General features: G+C 37.7%; 1 protein-coding gene across 1 annotated transcript in view; it reads right to left on the reverse strand.

The window, feature by feature from the left end:
• Positions 1-18,198, reverse strand: part of LOC139727374 (vascular endothelial growth factor receptor 1-like) — a 91,036-nt gene that overhangs the window by 18,028 nt on the left and 54,810 nt on the right. Inside the window, exons 3-10 of the mRNA XM_071638333.1 lie at positions 12,921-13,088; positions 8,882-9,046; positions 7,088-7,366; positions 4,471-4,765; positions 3,991-4,318; positions 2,544-2,898; positions 1,756-2,082; positions 744-931 (exon numbers count right to left, since the gene is read on the reverse strand). Coding sequence (XP_071494434.1) covers positions 744-931; positions 1,756-2,082; positions 2,544-2,898; positions 3,991-4,318; positions 4,471-4,765; positions 7,088-7,366; positions 8,882-9,046; positions 12,921-13,088 — 2,105 coding nt within the window. The remainder of the gene's footprint in view (positions 1-743; positions 932-1,755; positions 2,083-2,543; positions 2,899-3,990; positions 4,319-4,470; positions 4,766-7,087; positions 7,367-8,881; positions 9,047-12,920; positions 13,089-18,198) is intronic.

The raw sequence follows: 18,198 nt of genomic DNA on the forward strand, positions 1-18,198 counted from the left end.
ACACAGAGTGACCAGCAGTTTCCCTTGACTTGGGGAAGAGATGAAGAGTTTGTTTGCAAAAACCGATAAGTCCATATTAGTCAAATGGAGATATTTGCGATTAAAGGTCAAGAAAAATAAAGAGAATAATAAGAAAATTTTTGCTTTTTTTGACCATAACTTAAAAAATATACCTTTATATGTAGTGACCAATATATCATTTAAAAGGTATTATTTTGTACTTTATGACAGAGACCGTACTTCAAAATCTTCAAAAATGGACTTATCGGTTTTTGCAAACAAACTCTTCAGATAATAAATGCAACAACTCAAGAAATGCTGTCAGAAATGCTTCTGTATAATATTTTTCTTCAGGGCAATTATGTCAGGGTACCATAGTACCACATGAAAAAAAAAAAAACCAGAGCAGATATTGGATTTACATCAGTCAAAGGTATTGGAACTGGAGCAGCTTTCAGCACTGGTACCAATATGAATTTTGGTGTACTTTCATTCATAATTTGATCATGAATGAAATTACACCAAAGTTATCACACTACAAATGGAAAATAATGGGAACATTTTTTTCAAACAGACATTTGCTGTAGCAAGTCCCCCATAATAAAAAAATCTTATGACAATACTCCTCTGACTTTTTAGCGAGTATGTTGGAATTGTGACTTTCAAAATCATCAGATTATTCAGGAGGTGCATAGGAAACTATGCATCTGCTGTACAACATGCTCTTTCTTGCAAAAACTTACAGGGTTATCGTCAGACGGCCGTTGACCTGGAGACATCCATGCAAACAATGGGTTAAAATCTTGAGAGTTCTCCAATTGAAATACGGAGGACGGAACGAGGCCTATACAGCTAAGTCTCAGCTCATCCCTTCCGGCGATGTACTGCACTGCGCTCTTACTTACCTCTAAAAAGAGTGGGACCAGTGCCTCTGTGGAGAAATCACGATATTCCATGAAGTAAACTGACACTCTAATTCACTGAAATGGAGTAGACCAACAGTAAACCATCACAGTGGATGATGATGATAATAATAATAATAATAATAATGATAATAATAATAATAATAATAATAACAATAATAATAATAATAATAATAATAATAATAACAATAATAACAATAATAATAATAATAATAACAATAATAATAATAATAATAATAATAATAATAACAATAATAACAATAATAACAATAATAATAATAATAACAATAATAATAATAATAATAATAATAATAATAATAATAATAATAATACCAACAACAACAACATGGTCTTCTTTGCAACCAGGGTAGCTTTTTCAGTGTTGACACTGTTCGACCTGGGGGCCATGCCATTATCCATAACTCTGATATGTCATGCAAATGAAATGAACACACCAGGGGCGGATTCAGGAATCCTGTAAAAGGAGGGCACCATTTCAAAAATAAAGGGGGGCGCACGCACAACCCCCCCCCCCCATTTTTTTTCTTTTTATTTCCTTTGTTTTAACCAAAAATAAAGAGGGGGCGCATGCCCAGTGTGACCCCCTCTGGATCCGCCACTGCACACCTCAGCACAATGTATACATGTGCCAGCAATTTTCACCCTATTCACAAAAGAGTTAAGTTATGATACTTAATGCAGGTGTCACAGTTGGTGTACTAATTGTTTTATATTGGAGCATTAATAATACATTTGAATGGCGCACTTGATGTTAGCTTTGCCAGAATCATCAAATCAAATGTCTGCATCATCTCTTGCAACACATACTCACCTCCTCTTCTTTGCAAAATAAAGGAAAGCGGCAAAACTTCTTTATCTTCATCTATGATGTCCAGGGTGCATTGGAAAGTCAAGCTGATGACAGATTTCCCTCTGGTATTAACTGGCTCAACTATGAACCCTATCTCAGGGTTATAAGTCAGATCCCAGAGTTTGTAAAATTCCTTGTATTCATTCTGCGAGTCCTTGTAACTGACTGTTGCATTTACTTGCAGGTGAGGATCAGATACTCTACAGGGGACAACGAACGTTGACGTGGCATCATACTCGATGTATGGCAAACTCGGTTCATCAATGGGCAAGAATTTGTGAGATGAATCTGCAGGAGGAACAACAACAGAGACAGCTTAGAGTAACGACACATCAGGAACTCACTGGATTGTGCACTTCTTCTAAATGGATCACATTTGCTAAAATCATTCTCATATTTTTGTAATATGAGAGTACACAATGTCATATATGCTGATATCAAAAGTCGTTGTAGAGTACAATGTTAGGGTGGTACATGGAACTGACAAAAGCATTACAAATGCACTACTTTAGAACAGATATTCAGATTGTGAGCTCAAACTTTCACTAAATGCATAAAGAATCGTCAGGATGTCAGAATGCAAAATACACTGATTTTACACATTTTGCACAAAGGAACCTCATATTCAGCCACCATATCCCCGTAAGGATGACCTGCTCCTTGAGTAGCTAAAAATGATTTCGGGTCACAGAGTGGTAAAGAATAGATTGTATAATTATTACCAAAATCTACATAATTTAATCTCTTACCTTCACCGATGACAAAGATATACACTGATTCTTCCAGCGACGGGTCATCCTTGTCAAAATACTGCAGGAAGAGGCAAGAAAATCTTCCCGTGTCGGTGTAATAGGCTGATTTGATGGTAAGGGTGCTCCTGTAGTTCAAGGAGCCGTCCCCTGTGCGCAAAGCGGACACCTCAATGACAGCTTCCCTGCTGAGGGAAGATGAATGCTTCCAAATAAGTGGACGACCCCCTGTGCACGTTAGGGAGAGTTGACTTCCCTCCCTCATTGTCCGGTTGCCAACATGTAGGGTTGGCGTTTCTGTAAAAGCAAAAACAAAATTTAATATACAAAGTGAATATAAATGACAATATAGTGGCTGTGTTAGACAGCTAAGTTGACACTGGCATTTCCTTTTGGTTTAAACTCCCTTTCAGTATTAGTTTGTTATTCAGTTCAGTTTGTAGGCCTACAGGTCTTCAGGTCGTCATCCACTCACAATGATCCATCACATCATTCACCTATTCTCAATAATACTCATGTGGTGGATAGTGAAACTCCATTCATTTTCGTTTGGCTAACATACAAGAAAGATCAATCACAAGAAAACCCTGACACACTAACTTGATGACTAGGAGATAACCGAGTCAATTCCACACTAATAAGTCAACAATGTAAGTCCATTCTCATCCTGTCCAAGTGCAGTGTGATGGAAACACATTCACAGAAATGATCACCAACGTCAAATATGCAAAGTGGGATGCAACCATCCATCAATTCTCCAACAGGTCTGTACCCCTTCTTCACTACGTATGACAGAAAAGCCCTCATCTGGTTACAAGACTCGACCAATTGCAGGAAAAGTTTGAACTTGTATAGGTGGAAAGGTCCCTCTACTTTGATTTTCTCAACTGAAGACAAATTAAAGTATGCCATTGTCAACTCCCATGATGAAAGGACCAAGCAAAAAGTGCATCATAATCACATGAAACTGTATCAAGCTTAATTGTGCCTCACTGGAGACATCACCATCCCGTAATACACCAATAACTCGCATCATCACCTTCGTCCTCACCCCCAGAATGGATGGGAAACAACACCCCGCCCAGCAGCAGCAGAAAGGACTGAGAGGAGGATATCTTACCACCAGGCACAGTCATATATGGACCATTCGTCAGCCTCATCCCAGCAGCAGTCATCTCAATCTGACCACTAGTCATGGTCATAAATGGACCAGCCTCATCCCGGCAGCAGTCATCTCATTCTGACCATGAGTATGGTTATATATGAACCAGCCTCATCCATGCAGCAGTCATCTAAGTCTGACTATAAGACAGCCATGGTCAAATAAACCAGCCTCAGCCAAGGAGCAGTCATCTCAATCTGACCACTAGCCATGGTCAGATGAACCATGCTGTCTCATCCCAGCAGCAGTCATCTCATTCTGACCACCAGTCATAGTCAGATGAACCATCCTCATCCACTGAACAGCAGTCATCTCATTCTGACCACCATCCATGCTTAGATGAACCAGCCTCATCCCAGCAGCAGTCACCTCATTCTGACCACCAGTCATAGTCAGATGAACCAGCCTCATCCACTGAACAGCAGTCATCTCATTCTGACCACCATCCATGGTCAGATGGACTAGCCTCATCCCAGCAGCAGTCATCTCATTCTGACCACCAGCCATAGTCAGATGAACCATCCTCATCCACTGAACAGCAGTCATCTCATTCTGACCACCATCCATGCTTAGATGAACCAGCCTCATCCCAGCAGCAGTCATCTCATTCAAGCTGACCACCAGTCATAGTCAGATAAACCAGCCTCATCCACTGAACAGCAGTCATCTCATTCTGACCGCCATCCATGGTCAGATGGACTAGCCTCATCCCAGCAGCAGTCATCTCATTCAAGCTGACCACCAGTCATAGTCAGATAAACCAGCCTCATCCACTGAACAGCAGTCATCTCATTCTGACCGCCATCCATGGTCAGATGGACTAGCCTCATCCCAGCAGCAGTCATCTCATTCTGACCACCAGCCATAGTCAGATGAACCATCCTCACCCACTGAACAACAGCAGTCATCTCATTCTGACCACCATCCATGCTCAGATGAACCAGCCTCATCCCAGCAGCAGTCATCTCATTCTGACCACCAGCCATAGTCAGATGAACCAGCCTCATCCAAGCAGTAGTCATCTCATTCTGACCACCGGTACAGTGAGATGAACCAGCCTCTTCCAATGAACAGTGCTCAGTCACCTCATTCTGACCACCAACCATGCTCAGACAGAACCAGCCCCAATCCAGTGGCAGCGTAATTATTCTCATTTCTCATAAGGTCTCCTGGAAATTTGATACTCAGACAATATATCTGGATATTTTGTAGTGATGCACAGAAGGAATTCATACATGAAGTAGATTTGCAAAAATATATATATATATATTTGTCATATTTAGGTCTATGCCTCGATATGCTGGAAGAAGAGCCATGTTTTGGATTTTCTAATAGTCTGTCGACATTTATCCATCTAATTACATGTTTATGCCTCATCGCATTCTGTTACTGAGATATTTAAAAAAAAATGTCAGAGAAGAAAAAAAAAAACCTTTGTGGATTTTCCCACGTGTTACATGAGGTGCAAAGATGCTGAGTAGGCTCTAGATACAGTGGACTCATGTTGAAACGAAGTCATCGGGACTGGCAGTTTTCTTTCGTTTTATCAAAATTTTGTTATGACTGAACAAATATACAATAAAAATACATAGTGTGGGTAACGTGGGCCTGACTTTTGATTTCGCTGTAACAGGAATTTTGTTATAACTGTGTTTGCTATATAACAGGAGTGCACTGTATTTTGAAAATCCCAAAAGGTATAGATGTGACAGGCGAAAGGTTATTAAACTTCTGCTGAATTTGTGTATAATATATATATTTCAATCCAATTGTCCAATTGTTCTAAGTTTGAGGGCAAGATAAAAGTACAAGATCATGACAAGGTGACACGGTCAAAGTTTAAGGTACTAGGTGTTTCAAAAAACATTTCCCACTTTTGATCATTAATAGTCCAAAAACTATTTATTCAATAAAACTGTCATTGATATGAGTAATAGCTGAATAGTGTACAAATTTGTTGAAGGTGATTTGGATGTGAAAGCATGAATCACTTTCATTAAATCTAAGATTAATTTTGAAGTAAGGTTTCAGATTTTGGTCAAATTTTAACCCTCTGTACAAAAATGAACTTTGCACAGGAACCAATGATGTGTATGTGAGTGTATGCTGACAATGGCCCTGAACAATGGACATGCCTGCACCACCTGTTGACTAGGCGTCAGTCTCGCGCTCCCAGGCACATGAATGCTTAATCAATAATTCACGTGGATTGCCCAAGGCACTGCTAGTCTGAATTCATGCATGGTAAAGGGTAAAATGCATGCACATGGAAAAAGTAAGCAAATGCTTCATGTGCTTGCAAACACATTATTTCATTCCAGCTGGCAATCATTTTCAAATTTTTCTTCACATATCACTAAATCTGGGATATAAATAAGCATAAATGATCTAAAGTTCTTCATTTTAATATCAACAACTGTCTACTAATAGTCTGACAAATTTGTCGCTTTTTCAATAAAAAGAGATCATTTTTGATAAAGAGTTCAGCAGCATTTTTCATAGGGGTGATTTGTTTCACAGTAGATTTATTTAAGGCTCCATGATTTACTTTGCTTCCTGTCACCATGTTTACGACAGAGCAGAATGTATTCATTGCAATTTTGTTTTTCAGAAGTAGGGAGAGCACTGTCGCCACTCAACGACAGTATCGGCAGGCGTTTGACTTTACACAGATACTGCCAGAGGCTGAATAAAGACTAGTTGTGATAGTGGAATTTCTCATGATTAAATAATGAAGCATTCAAACCCTGGCCATTGTTCAGGACTATTGTCAGGGTGTTAACCACACACTCCCATACACACCCATTGACCCCTGTGTAAAGTGAACGTTTTGTACAGAGGGTTGAAAATAGAGCAAAGTCTGGAACCTAACTGTGAAATTAATCATGGATTTCATGAAACTGATTTATGCTTTCATATTTAAACCACCTCCAACAAAATTGTACACTATTCAGCTATCACTCATATCAATGACAATGTTATCTGATATATAGTTTATGAATTATTAAGGATCAAAAGTGGGAAATGTTTTTTGAAACACCTAGTACTTTATGGGTCTACGTCTTACTATTAACTACTCACTCTACTAATCTTCAAAGATCACATGCTTTTGTTTGAAAGGTGATACAGCAAATAATGGTGGAGAGACAATAGAGACAAAAGGTAATGGGTCAAGATCAAAGGTCATCAAGTTTACTCTCACATTAGAACATCATTCTCCATCAACTTTCTCCGCCGGAAATGTCCAGTGGTAGTTATGGTAAGGTAATTCAGCGGGTAAGCTACACCGATCATTATGGTAGAGATAAATGGTCAAAGATTTTAATCGTTGATTATTGACAGCGAACTGAAAAAAAAACCAACAACTGAAATATGTACATACTTATGACGTCAATGTAGAAGGACCGCATAGCGGTCAGTCCCCGGTAGCTGGTCTGACAGCTGACGCGCCCGGAGAATTCCGACGCGGTGCTGGAATTCAGCAGAAATCCTCTTCGATTGTCGTAGGGTGGCAGCTCATCGGGGGGTACTTCAGTCTGGTCGGCCCTGATGAGCGTCACTCTCGCGTCGGGGACCGTCACCCGGCAGGGCAGTATCAAATCATCTCCGTAGTAGATGGACATATTGGACACGTCACTCGGCAAGAACAAATTATCGGCGACTGGTTGAGATTGATGATAAAAACACAAACACGTTACATGGAAATTTTGTTCAACAAAGCATGTTTGTTTGTTTGTTTGTTCATTGTTGTTGTTGGGACTTGTGCTGACAATTTGTGACGTGATATCATAACTATAGAAAAATTCCACCCCTGAGATCCATATTAAGCGACACGTACAAAGTCTATCTGTGTTGTCCCATTAGATCTCAATAATTTTGCGTCCCTGTCCGTGCCTTGAACCTGCACATGAATTAGAAATTCTGCACTATTGATGCAGAGATTTCGATTGAGAATTTAACTGCAATTATCTGTTAAAACACATCGACGTTCTCAATGTTTTTATGGTGTTCACAAGGCAACGAAAATGATTTATAAGTTGACAGATCCCACATACTGTTAGATTACAACCTATTGAATCACCTTTACCAAATTCCTGCTCATATATTGAGCCCCACATTCAACCGGAGTATGTTAAGCCATGTGTTTTGAGAGTGGATTAGAACAAAATGTATTATCAGGTTATTAGCAGACTTGGGGAGGGGGGGGGGGTCAATAAAACCTCAAACAAAACACGCTCTCTTATAAACGATTATAAGCTGACCAACACTCGCGGAGCAACTGTGGCGTAAATTGCTAGGGATATACTATATAGTAGCCTAAGAGCAATGTTTACCAAAAATTAAGTCCAGTCATTTCTGAGTTTCGTCACTGGTCATGAGCAACCCCAATAAGTTAATTAAACAACCAAAGTAGGACACAAATTTAATGAACATATAAATTGTAGTACAACGATTATATCACATTGGAATGTGGACATTCAGGGGTGGATCCGGGAATTCCGTAAAGGGGAGGTGCCTTTACAAAATTAAAGGGGGGGGGGGGGCGGCACATGCCCCTAATTTTTTCTTTTTTCCCCTTTGTTCTAACAAAAAAAAAAGGGGGGATCTGCCACTGGCATTGTCTCTAGATCTTTCCCTCTCTGTTGCATTGTCTCTTCTCCTATTCTCCTGGTCACAACGACTGGAAATGACTAATCCTTGGCTCTTTCTCTCCCATTTATTCTTCACCCATTTCGCTCCACATCCAGCATCCCTTACCCCTTGCAGTCAATTCCCTTTCTTCTCCCCTCATATATACCATTCCCTCTCCCCTTCCAGCCTACCTTCTGATTCAAAACCAACTTTTTCCCCTTCATCTTCTTTATCCCCACTTGTTGCCCCCTTCCTGATAAGCCACTTTCCCCTTCCCAACTTGTATCCCCATCCTATATCTCCCCCTTCCATCACCTCTCCTCGATTATTAAGAGAGAACAAAACACATTCACATGTAAGAGCTATTTTTAAAATACTATGAAAAGCTTTTAAAAAAAAATCTGAAAAAGATAGTGACTTTAACAGTGATTGGCAGAAATCACAAGGGGAGGGGGAGGGGAGGAGAGGGGGAGGAGAGGGAGAGGGCAACCAATGCGATCTATTTGATACCAATATCACGTTTTCCCAAGATCTGAAAATACACCTGTCAAATCCGTGACGAATGCGTAGATCTCTGTCGAGAGAGACGTCCCATCGCCGCTGAGGTCACCCTCGTGGGAGTGTGTACACGTGAAAAGCCCAGAGTCCGTATAGGTCGCATTCCTGATCGTGATGTTGTTTGTCTCTTCCCAGTCAGAAGAATCTTTCACTAGAGAGGAGCAGATAGGAACAGGTATAACCTCAACAACGATTTTGGAGCAGATGGGAACAGGTATAATCTCAACAACTATTTTGGAGCAAATAGGAACAGGTATAACCTCAACAACGATTTTGGAGCAGATGGGAACAGGTATAATCTCAACAACGATTTTGGAGCAGATAAGAACAGGTATAATCTCAACAACGATTTTGGAGCAGATAGGAACAGGTATAACCTCAACAACGATTTTGGAGCAGATAGGAACAGGTATAATCTCAACAACGATTTTGGAGCAGATAGGAACAGATATAATCTCAACAACTATTTTGGAGCAAATAGGAACAGATGATTTCAACAACGACTTTGGAACAGATATAATCTCAACGATTTGGGAGCAGATAGAAACAGATATAATCTCAACAACGATTTTTGGAGCAGATAGGAACAGGTATAATCTCAACAAGGATTTTAACAATGCTCTTAATGTCGACGATGATATTGATAACGATGATGACAATGATATGCAATAATACAGTACCACGGAAAGACGAAATTGATATAATTATTAACATGATAAACAAGCTGTAACTCTGCTGGAGCAATGGTGGCGGAATAAGGATAATTAGTATCATAATAATGGATTTTTGCACTTCTGCTACTGCCTTCTCCTCTTGGTAATGCTGTTTTATACGGATAATATTATAAAGGATAATATCTAGGAGAAGGCAAGCGACGAGAAGAATGATAATTTTTATGTGAGCAGGAACACGGAAAGGAAAATGATTATTAGACTGAAAAAGAGAAAGGGGGAACAAGTAGAGAAAACTAGCTCACTGAAATAAAAGTCCAGCCTGAAATTGCAATTGATTGAATGCAAATCACATCTCGTTTTTCCAAGTTACCTTATATGAAACACCAAATACATGTATAAAAATAATAAGCTTATTTGGAATATAAACACAAAATAATGACAAAATTTTTGGTCAGATTTACCATGAGATTTAGTAGTGACAATAAAACACGTAGGCCGGGGGGAAAAAGAATGAAAACAATAATAGTACACCAAATCTTAGCCTCAATTCACATATTGTCTCATAGAAAAGTTAATCGTTCTGCGTGTGTCATGTCATAAACACTCCTTTTTTTTCATTTTCACATGACAAAATCACCACTATTGCACGACTTTCACTCTAAAATGTCAGTGACATATAAAATGCATACATGCAGCGAATGCGATCGACAAACGACCAAAGAATTAAAGTTGGTTGACATTCAACAATGTTTGGTTTCTGAAATTGCGTACGTTTTCTAATTCATTTAATTAGAGCAGATTATGTTCATAACGTTGAGCTGCTTCGTTTATTTAGAATCATTATTATAGCCGTACTGCAATTCATATTGCAGTTTATTTTGTATTGTTTTACATGTAATATGTTTTGTATAACGCAATGAAATTCTTTTCAAGTCTGAATTGCGCTTTAGAAAACCTTGCAGGTATCATTTCATATTCAGCACAAATTTTATTGATGATCATTATTATGATGTAGTCACTACAGTTATAATAATAATAATAATAATAATAATAATAATAATAATAATAATAATAATAAGGCCAGTATTTTATTACAATTATATTTAGCAGCGTGTAATAGAGAATTACGATTATGATCATGCCCTACTACAGGGAAAGATTGAGAAGAAATTGTGTCTCGGCGTGTTGCCTGACAGGGGGCGGTTGGATCCGTTTGTTTACGGATTCACCCATGTCATTGTATTTGGCGTCAGCTGTTGCACACCAAGTCGGATGCAATTTCAGTCCCGGTGGGTATACGGGTCGGCGAGATTTCATCATAAAATGAGGGGGGTAGCCTCATTGTGACATCACAGATTGTTAAGGAGAGTTGACATGCTTCGCAGGGATATAATATATTATCTCAGTATGCGTAAAGTGAAGTGCTACTCCATTTTGAAGTGTATACAGTAAAGTAATACCAGCAGAAGGGCAGGCATTTCACACACAGTAATTCTGCTCTCAGAATCGCCACGGTGACTTCAAAATATCAACTACACGCACTGTGTACACACAACTTGCACATGGTATAATAGAATTGAAATCGGACAAAGAAATGACCAAAAATTTATAGAGCTTTAGTGTTACATATGTATTTACTATTTTTGTGTGAAATAATATTAATTACAAAGATATGCTTGCGCATATTGGCGATTCAACTATAGTATTGCTGCTTTCACTATTTTTTCTATATAGTATAACGAAAGAGCACTTTTCATGAAAAATGAAATTTTGTGGAATTCTCATTATATTTTCTTTATGTTGTCCAAAATCTCATCATGAAAACAATGTAGTAGTCTCCTTATCCACGAGCAAGACGGCAACGAAACTTTCAAAATTCAAAACTTTTGAATCGATTGCCCGATTTTCTCAAATTTTCATTCATGTGTTCTCCTAATATTTTTGTTTTCACTCAATCCCCTTATTATTTGGTCTTCGGTTTACTTGTCACGATAAGCATAATTATGTCGGAGCCAGTTTGTTTAATACAGTCCCTGTAAATGTTCAATCATGTAAGCCTACATCCCTTTATGGATAAAAAACAAACAAACAATGCAAAACCTTATATAACGATTCAATTGATTTGTAACAGCGCTACACATATGTATTTACGTATCTTATATACTTATCTATCATTAACCCTCTCTCGATATTTGTAGTGTACAATGTCACCTATCATTGTATTGTGTATTTTCCTGTAGACTGATGTTTGTTATTATTGCATGGCACCTTTGGAAAGCAGTTTTACAAAACTGAACAGGCCAACCCTGCGGTATAAAGTAAATAAATGAATAAATTAATGAACTAAGTCTGAAGTTAGTACGCTTGTATATGAACAGTAAGGTGTAGCACCTATATCTTTTTTACACGTCTTTTATCACACATGGTGTCTGTTCTTACAATAGATGCCGCGTTTGGTGCAATCTGAAGTCATAAAGAAATACAAACATTTTTATACCAAGGTATTGCCTTAAGTGTCCCTTGTCAAAGTCTCCGCAGCATGGTTTGAGGTAGGAGAAAAGAAAACCCCAAACAACCAGATTAACCAACAAAAAAAACTAAGAAGGTTGGCCGGAAACAGAAAACGACATGTTTGTCCTAAATGTATAGGATCGGTTTCCGCAATTGCTGATGCTTTTCTCGGCTCCACCCACACAGAAATGTGTCGGGAGATCCATTCTCAGTGGCAGAGAGCACTATACATCTTCAATTCGTGCAAGGTTCTCTTTAGTATGGACCTCTTTTTAAGGAAACATGAAGTCCACGGGGAGCACCATGTCTTCATGCAGTCTCCTGGAAATATTTTCACGGAAACGTGAAAACACGGGAAGCACTTGAACTTCTTCAAGCAGTCTTCAACTACAGACCTTTTCTAAGAAAACATGAAAGCCATGGAGTTGGAATCCTTCTTGGACAAATGGTTATTAAGAGGGGTTTTTTATTCTTGCTATCGTTTATCACTTCGTCATATTCAATGACCAAACCTCTGTACACTTAAGAGACAATGAACAGGAATATTCATATTTCATCGGAAAGAGGTGCGTAAAACTCCATTCATAATTTCAACATCTTATAAAATTATTTAAACAGCATAGTTCTGCATTTTAAGACTCTCTTTCAATACACTGCCTTTTTCGCATATTAAGTATCAACAGATTAAATGGTGTGTGGCTTTAGCGAAATCATTGTACCGAGGAAAATTTTGGCTGAACCTGAATGCACTCATTATCTAATCTTCTACATTTCAAGGCAACTTTCTCTTAAGTAAATATATAAATGAATTTTTATCAGCTTTTAAATGCTAAATCTTACGCTGTAATTGCACGAGTGTCGACCTGATGGACACCCGTGCGTTATTGATGTTGTATGGATAGCTCCACATGAGTGGGTAGAATCCTTTACACGTTAGCCTCAGAGTGGCGCCACCTTCAAAGGTTGCCGAGTCCAGGCCTTCATATCCCTCTATCGTCGGCTTGTTTCCTGTTCGGAAAATCCATCAGGGAGAAAAAAATAATGAACAAAATAAACAAAAATAACTGAACCATATGCTATTTTAACAATAATACATTGTATATAGAGTGGGCCGACTACGTACGAGATCCATCCTATAATTACAATGTACTACATGCGTTTGTGGTGTTTTTTTTTTCCCCGAGTGATCCACGTCCTATAAGCTCTGCTTTTCAGTGGATCGCTCTTTTCCATCGCATTTGTTTCGTATGTTTGTTTGTTTGGTTTTTTTACAAATGCAATAGAGCATTGTTCTTATTTCGATACATCATTGTACATAAAATCATGTGCTGTATTATACATAATGATTTGTCTTTTCTTCAATCTGTTTAACAGTTGAAATGAAAAATGCGTTACCTTGTAATTACGCACAGAGAGTATAATGATTATTATTATAATTATTATTATAATTAAAATGAATATCAGTCAGTATGCATGCAGCTCTGACTAACTGGAAAGAAAAGTGTTGTTCAAGTGTGAATCAGCTTCAGGGGCTGACACTTGAGACTTCAGTGATAATAAAGTATTGTTCTTAAATTATTTTTCAAAGGTTGAAAGTTGACAAGATATTGGGAGTTTCAATGCATGCTACATTCTGAAAAGGAGTACGTTAACAAATCACAATCATGTTAGATGCGCGAAATACAGTTTGCAATTCATTATACTACACACACACACACACACACACACACACACACACACACACACATATATATATATATATATATATATATATATATATATATATATATTTTTTTTTTTTTAATACGGTCTTTCACTACAGCATCCTTAAATTCGGAGTCGAAGCATCATTAATACTACTGATACAATCTGATTCGAAGCCAGTTTGAAAAATTTATGGAATGTTGCACAGAAAATAAGTCACCAGAATCTCGCAAGGGGGCTATGTACATAAGCGGTAGACATTCCAAAAATCAACTCAATTAACACATCACATATCACCATGATCACAGCAAACAAGAGAAAAACACACGAAAGGATATACGGGCTAACATAAGTGAAAGAGACATTTTGTGCAGACCACGCGTCTAAATGCAACAAAACAAAACAGAAATTTACAAAACCAAACTACAGAGAGCGTGAACTTGAACAAACACATTCATTATGGCGTAATACTTATGCTAACACTGTCAAAAGATCGAGCAGTAAGTAATATTTATTTTCGAAATTCTTTTCTGCTATTCCGCACCGCGTGAACAGGTGTTATATTCGATTTATTTACACGATTCATCTACCATCTCATTTTGCATAATGAACCATTATAGACAACAGTGTTCTCTTTCTAACGAAAAAAAGTTATAATAATAATAATAATAATAATAATAATAATAATAATAATAATAGTTGATATTCTAGAGCGCCTTTTCCACTGGATAAAAAGCGCTATGAGATGTCATCCTTGGTCGCCATAGGAGATAGATATACATTGTATACAAATTACCAGGCAGCGACAGTACAAGTTCAGTGGGATTCATTATCAATGGGATTCTCTATATATTTTATGATAATACATCGAATCATGTGCCCCTTTTGCAGTGTGTTCTCAACCTGAACCTAAGAAGAAAAAGAAAACTAAGTGAATAAACAGCAGAAGAAATCTAGGAAAACTGAAAAAAAAATTACAATGCATCATAATCTTGATAACCTGTCACCGAAAAGCCGATTCGATAATCTAAATGAATTGACATAAGGGCTTGCGAGATACTTACAGCAAACATGATGTCAAATATCAAATTTGTTTAACAAAAATGTACCTATAAGTATGATTTGATATCTGTTTTCAAAGAGAAATAACTGGACCACTTGAGGATACAGTAATATCAATAATGAGCGCAAAAAAAAAGAAGATTAAAGATCTAAGATTCAATGTCATGTACAGCTACAACTGAATAACGTGTTGAAAATATCGAAAATTCGAAATACATATTATATACACATACACACGACACCATGAGGTTTCTGGTATAGGCCTAACTCAATGCGCTTCCGGTCTAACGAACACGGTTATAAGGAAATTTTCATTAAAAAGAAGTAGACATTCAGGTCCAAAATATCATAAATCAGTTTATATAAAACCTTTAAAGGTGCTCATTCGTCTAAAAGGTGCAAAATTGAACCTGTACAGGTGCTCCCAGTGAGACATTGGTACAGGTGCAACGTTGAACCTATTTTAGAGAGTAATGGCATAAGGGGAATTTGTTAACAAGGCTTTGTGTTCACTCTAAAACACACACACACACACACACACACACACACACAACACGCACACACACATACACACACACACACACACACACACAGGCAATCCTTTACATCTTTAACTCATGCATGTTCTGAAACAAGGACCATGATTATGTGCTACAACAAGGACCATATTGACATATTCGACGACGAGAAAAAGAAAGAAACAACACCTAAATTCAAGAAATAAAACTCAGTTAACATTCTGACACCGCGCGACGGAGGTGGTGAAAGCAGAAGATAGTTGTAATGGTCCTGTATTGGCCTATGATATTATGTCTACAACAGTAACGAATATTGATATAAAGATGATGTTACTATACTATCACCATTACTACAACTTCTTTGACTACTTCCACTAATGCCTACTACTACTACTACTACTATTACTACTTTTACTACTACTACTACTACTACTACTACTACTACTACTACTACTACTACTACTATTATAATATACAAAGTAATGAACCACCATTTTCATTATGATCATAATGAACAGAAGGTTTGCAGTCATCGAACGTTGAAGCGACAAAGTGCATATGATTTTTCTGTGTGGGTGTTCGTGTGTGTTTGTGGGTGGGTGGGTACGAAGAAAGTGTGTATTATTCTGCCTTGTAATAGACAGGACGAGATGAGGGGAGAGAGGATGGAGGACGTGACGTCATCAATACATTTTTCACAAGATGTTCGACTTAACAGCATGCATTTACATCAGATACCATCTCATGCAAAGGGAATCCATTCCAAGCAAGAGTTTAAAGGACAGGTGTCAACACACTCTGTCAACAAACCTATATTATTTCTAAATTGCCATGACAGTTTGTCATTGATCGTGAAGAAACATGGCGTGGCGGAGTTTCACTCGTTTTTGTTTGGACAGGGCACTGAATGATCGACAACTTTGCGTTTCATTTTCTCGTCCAACAATAGTATCATGCAGTTTATGTAAAATAGGTCATCGCAGGTGTTTCGGTAATAACCTGCTATTGATGTGTTGCTGCTATTATCATAATTGGCATCATTTCAATTTGCACTCATCACTGCAGTTGCCAGTAGTTCATGACAATCTAAACTTCTCATGTCCTATCCACTATAGAGAAACTGTGCGTTTACTGAACATTAGTTGATAGAAAATATTTGGCCTAATCGAAAGACCGCGTAAACGTTAACAACCGTAATCAGTATTGTTAGCTGCGTAAAATAAACGAATAGATCAAGTTGCGCGTCGCTTCTTTCCCAATCGTTCTACAACGAAATGCTTTGTTTGAATAAACACGAAAGCTCAATTAATTGCAAGGTTTTCGTTAGGTCGGTCGTCTTGGCTCAAGCAACGACAAATTTACTGCTACCTCCATTTATTCGATGTCCTCTAACCAGAAAAAAAAAGGTAGGCCTACATTGCTCTATATGTCACACAGCCCCCCCCCCCCCCAAAAAAAAAAAAAAGAAGAAGAAGAAGAAGAAGAAGAAGAAGAAGAAGAAGAAATGAAATACAACTTTAAACCAAACTATCGAGGGAACGGTATAACCATCTTAGTCATGACACAATGTTTCAACGTATTCATTACAAATATTATATATCATCAAAGTCATACATTCGTTCGGTTTTAATGATAGGCCCACTTTCAAATTGGCTCTTCCCATTTTGAGTCCGTTTTGTAAGTCATTGTTCGCGGGAAACTTCATCCGACACCAAAAGTTTCTCTTGAATATCCACAATAATCATGCATTTTCCACAAAAGAAAAAAAAAGCATGCAATTACGAGGGTGCAGCACACTGTAAGAAACTGAGACTTTACCAATAGGGCGTCTTTATTCATTATTATCCTTACCTTCTAGATCCGTTTCTAAGGGAGTGACCGAACGTGAGAAGAATAATGAAGAATAAAACAAATAGGGGTAAAAAAATGCTCTAGACTGGAGAACACAAACCAACAACAAACACACAAACAAACACACATATTCGAATTCTCTTCCTCCCAGTCATTTCATAAGTATGCATATCCTTAAATGTACTAAGACCTAAAAAATATATCCATGTATATATGTATGTATATTATACATATATATATACACACACACACGCGCGCATATATATATATATATAGATATACATATATATGTTGCAATATTGTTATGACTTAATTGTTATTGTTCTCTCAGAATCAAGAACACTTGAGAAAGAGCAAATCGCTCTAAAATTTGTGTGCCGAAAGAAGCAATTACTGTTATGTGATTACAGCATGAACTTGGTTTCAGTTTTATTTTTGATATTATCACACCAACTCGTGAACAACTAACTCAATACACACACACACACACATACATACACACATACATACACACACACACACACACACACACACACACACACACACACATATATATATATATATATATATATATATATATATATATATTATAAACCTCATTACAGTGTATCTAGTTATCCGTAGCTCGATCATTCATTGAGTGTGCACACAGAATGACAAACATGCGGACATACTACGCACAACAATGCCAGCTCTCGACTGATATTAAACACCATACTTCTAATGATTTTTCACAGCTCTATAATCATTAGCGATTTAGCTTCGGTCACGGATCATTTAAAACTTATGGGTACGGTCATCGATATCCCTGGCCCTCATTCTCATTCCTTCAAAATGCCAACTGATATCAGCATTATCTTCTTTCACGTTGCCTCATTCTCGAGGAGAAATGAAAACTGGCTTTTTTTTCTCTCTTTTTTTTTTTTTTTTTTTGCTTCCAGGTTCTCTCATCTCTTTGCCGCACGTTCATTCCCTCTACACAT

This window comes from Diadema antillarum, unplaced genomic scaffold (genome assembly GCF_040938485.1).
Source record: "Diadema antillarum isolate AM-2024a unplaced genomic scaffold, OU_Dant_1.0 seq00000129_RagTag, whole genome shotgun sequence".
Lineage (NCBI taxonomy): Eukaryota > Metazoa > Echinodermata > Echinoidea > Diadematoida > Diadematidae > Diadema > Diadema antillarum.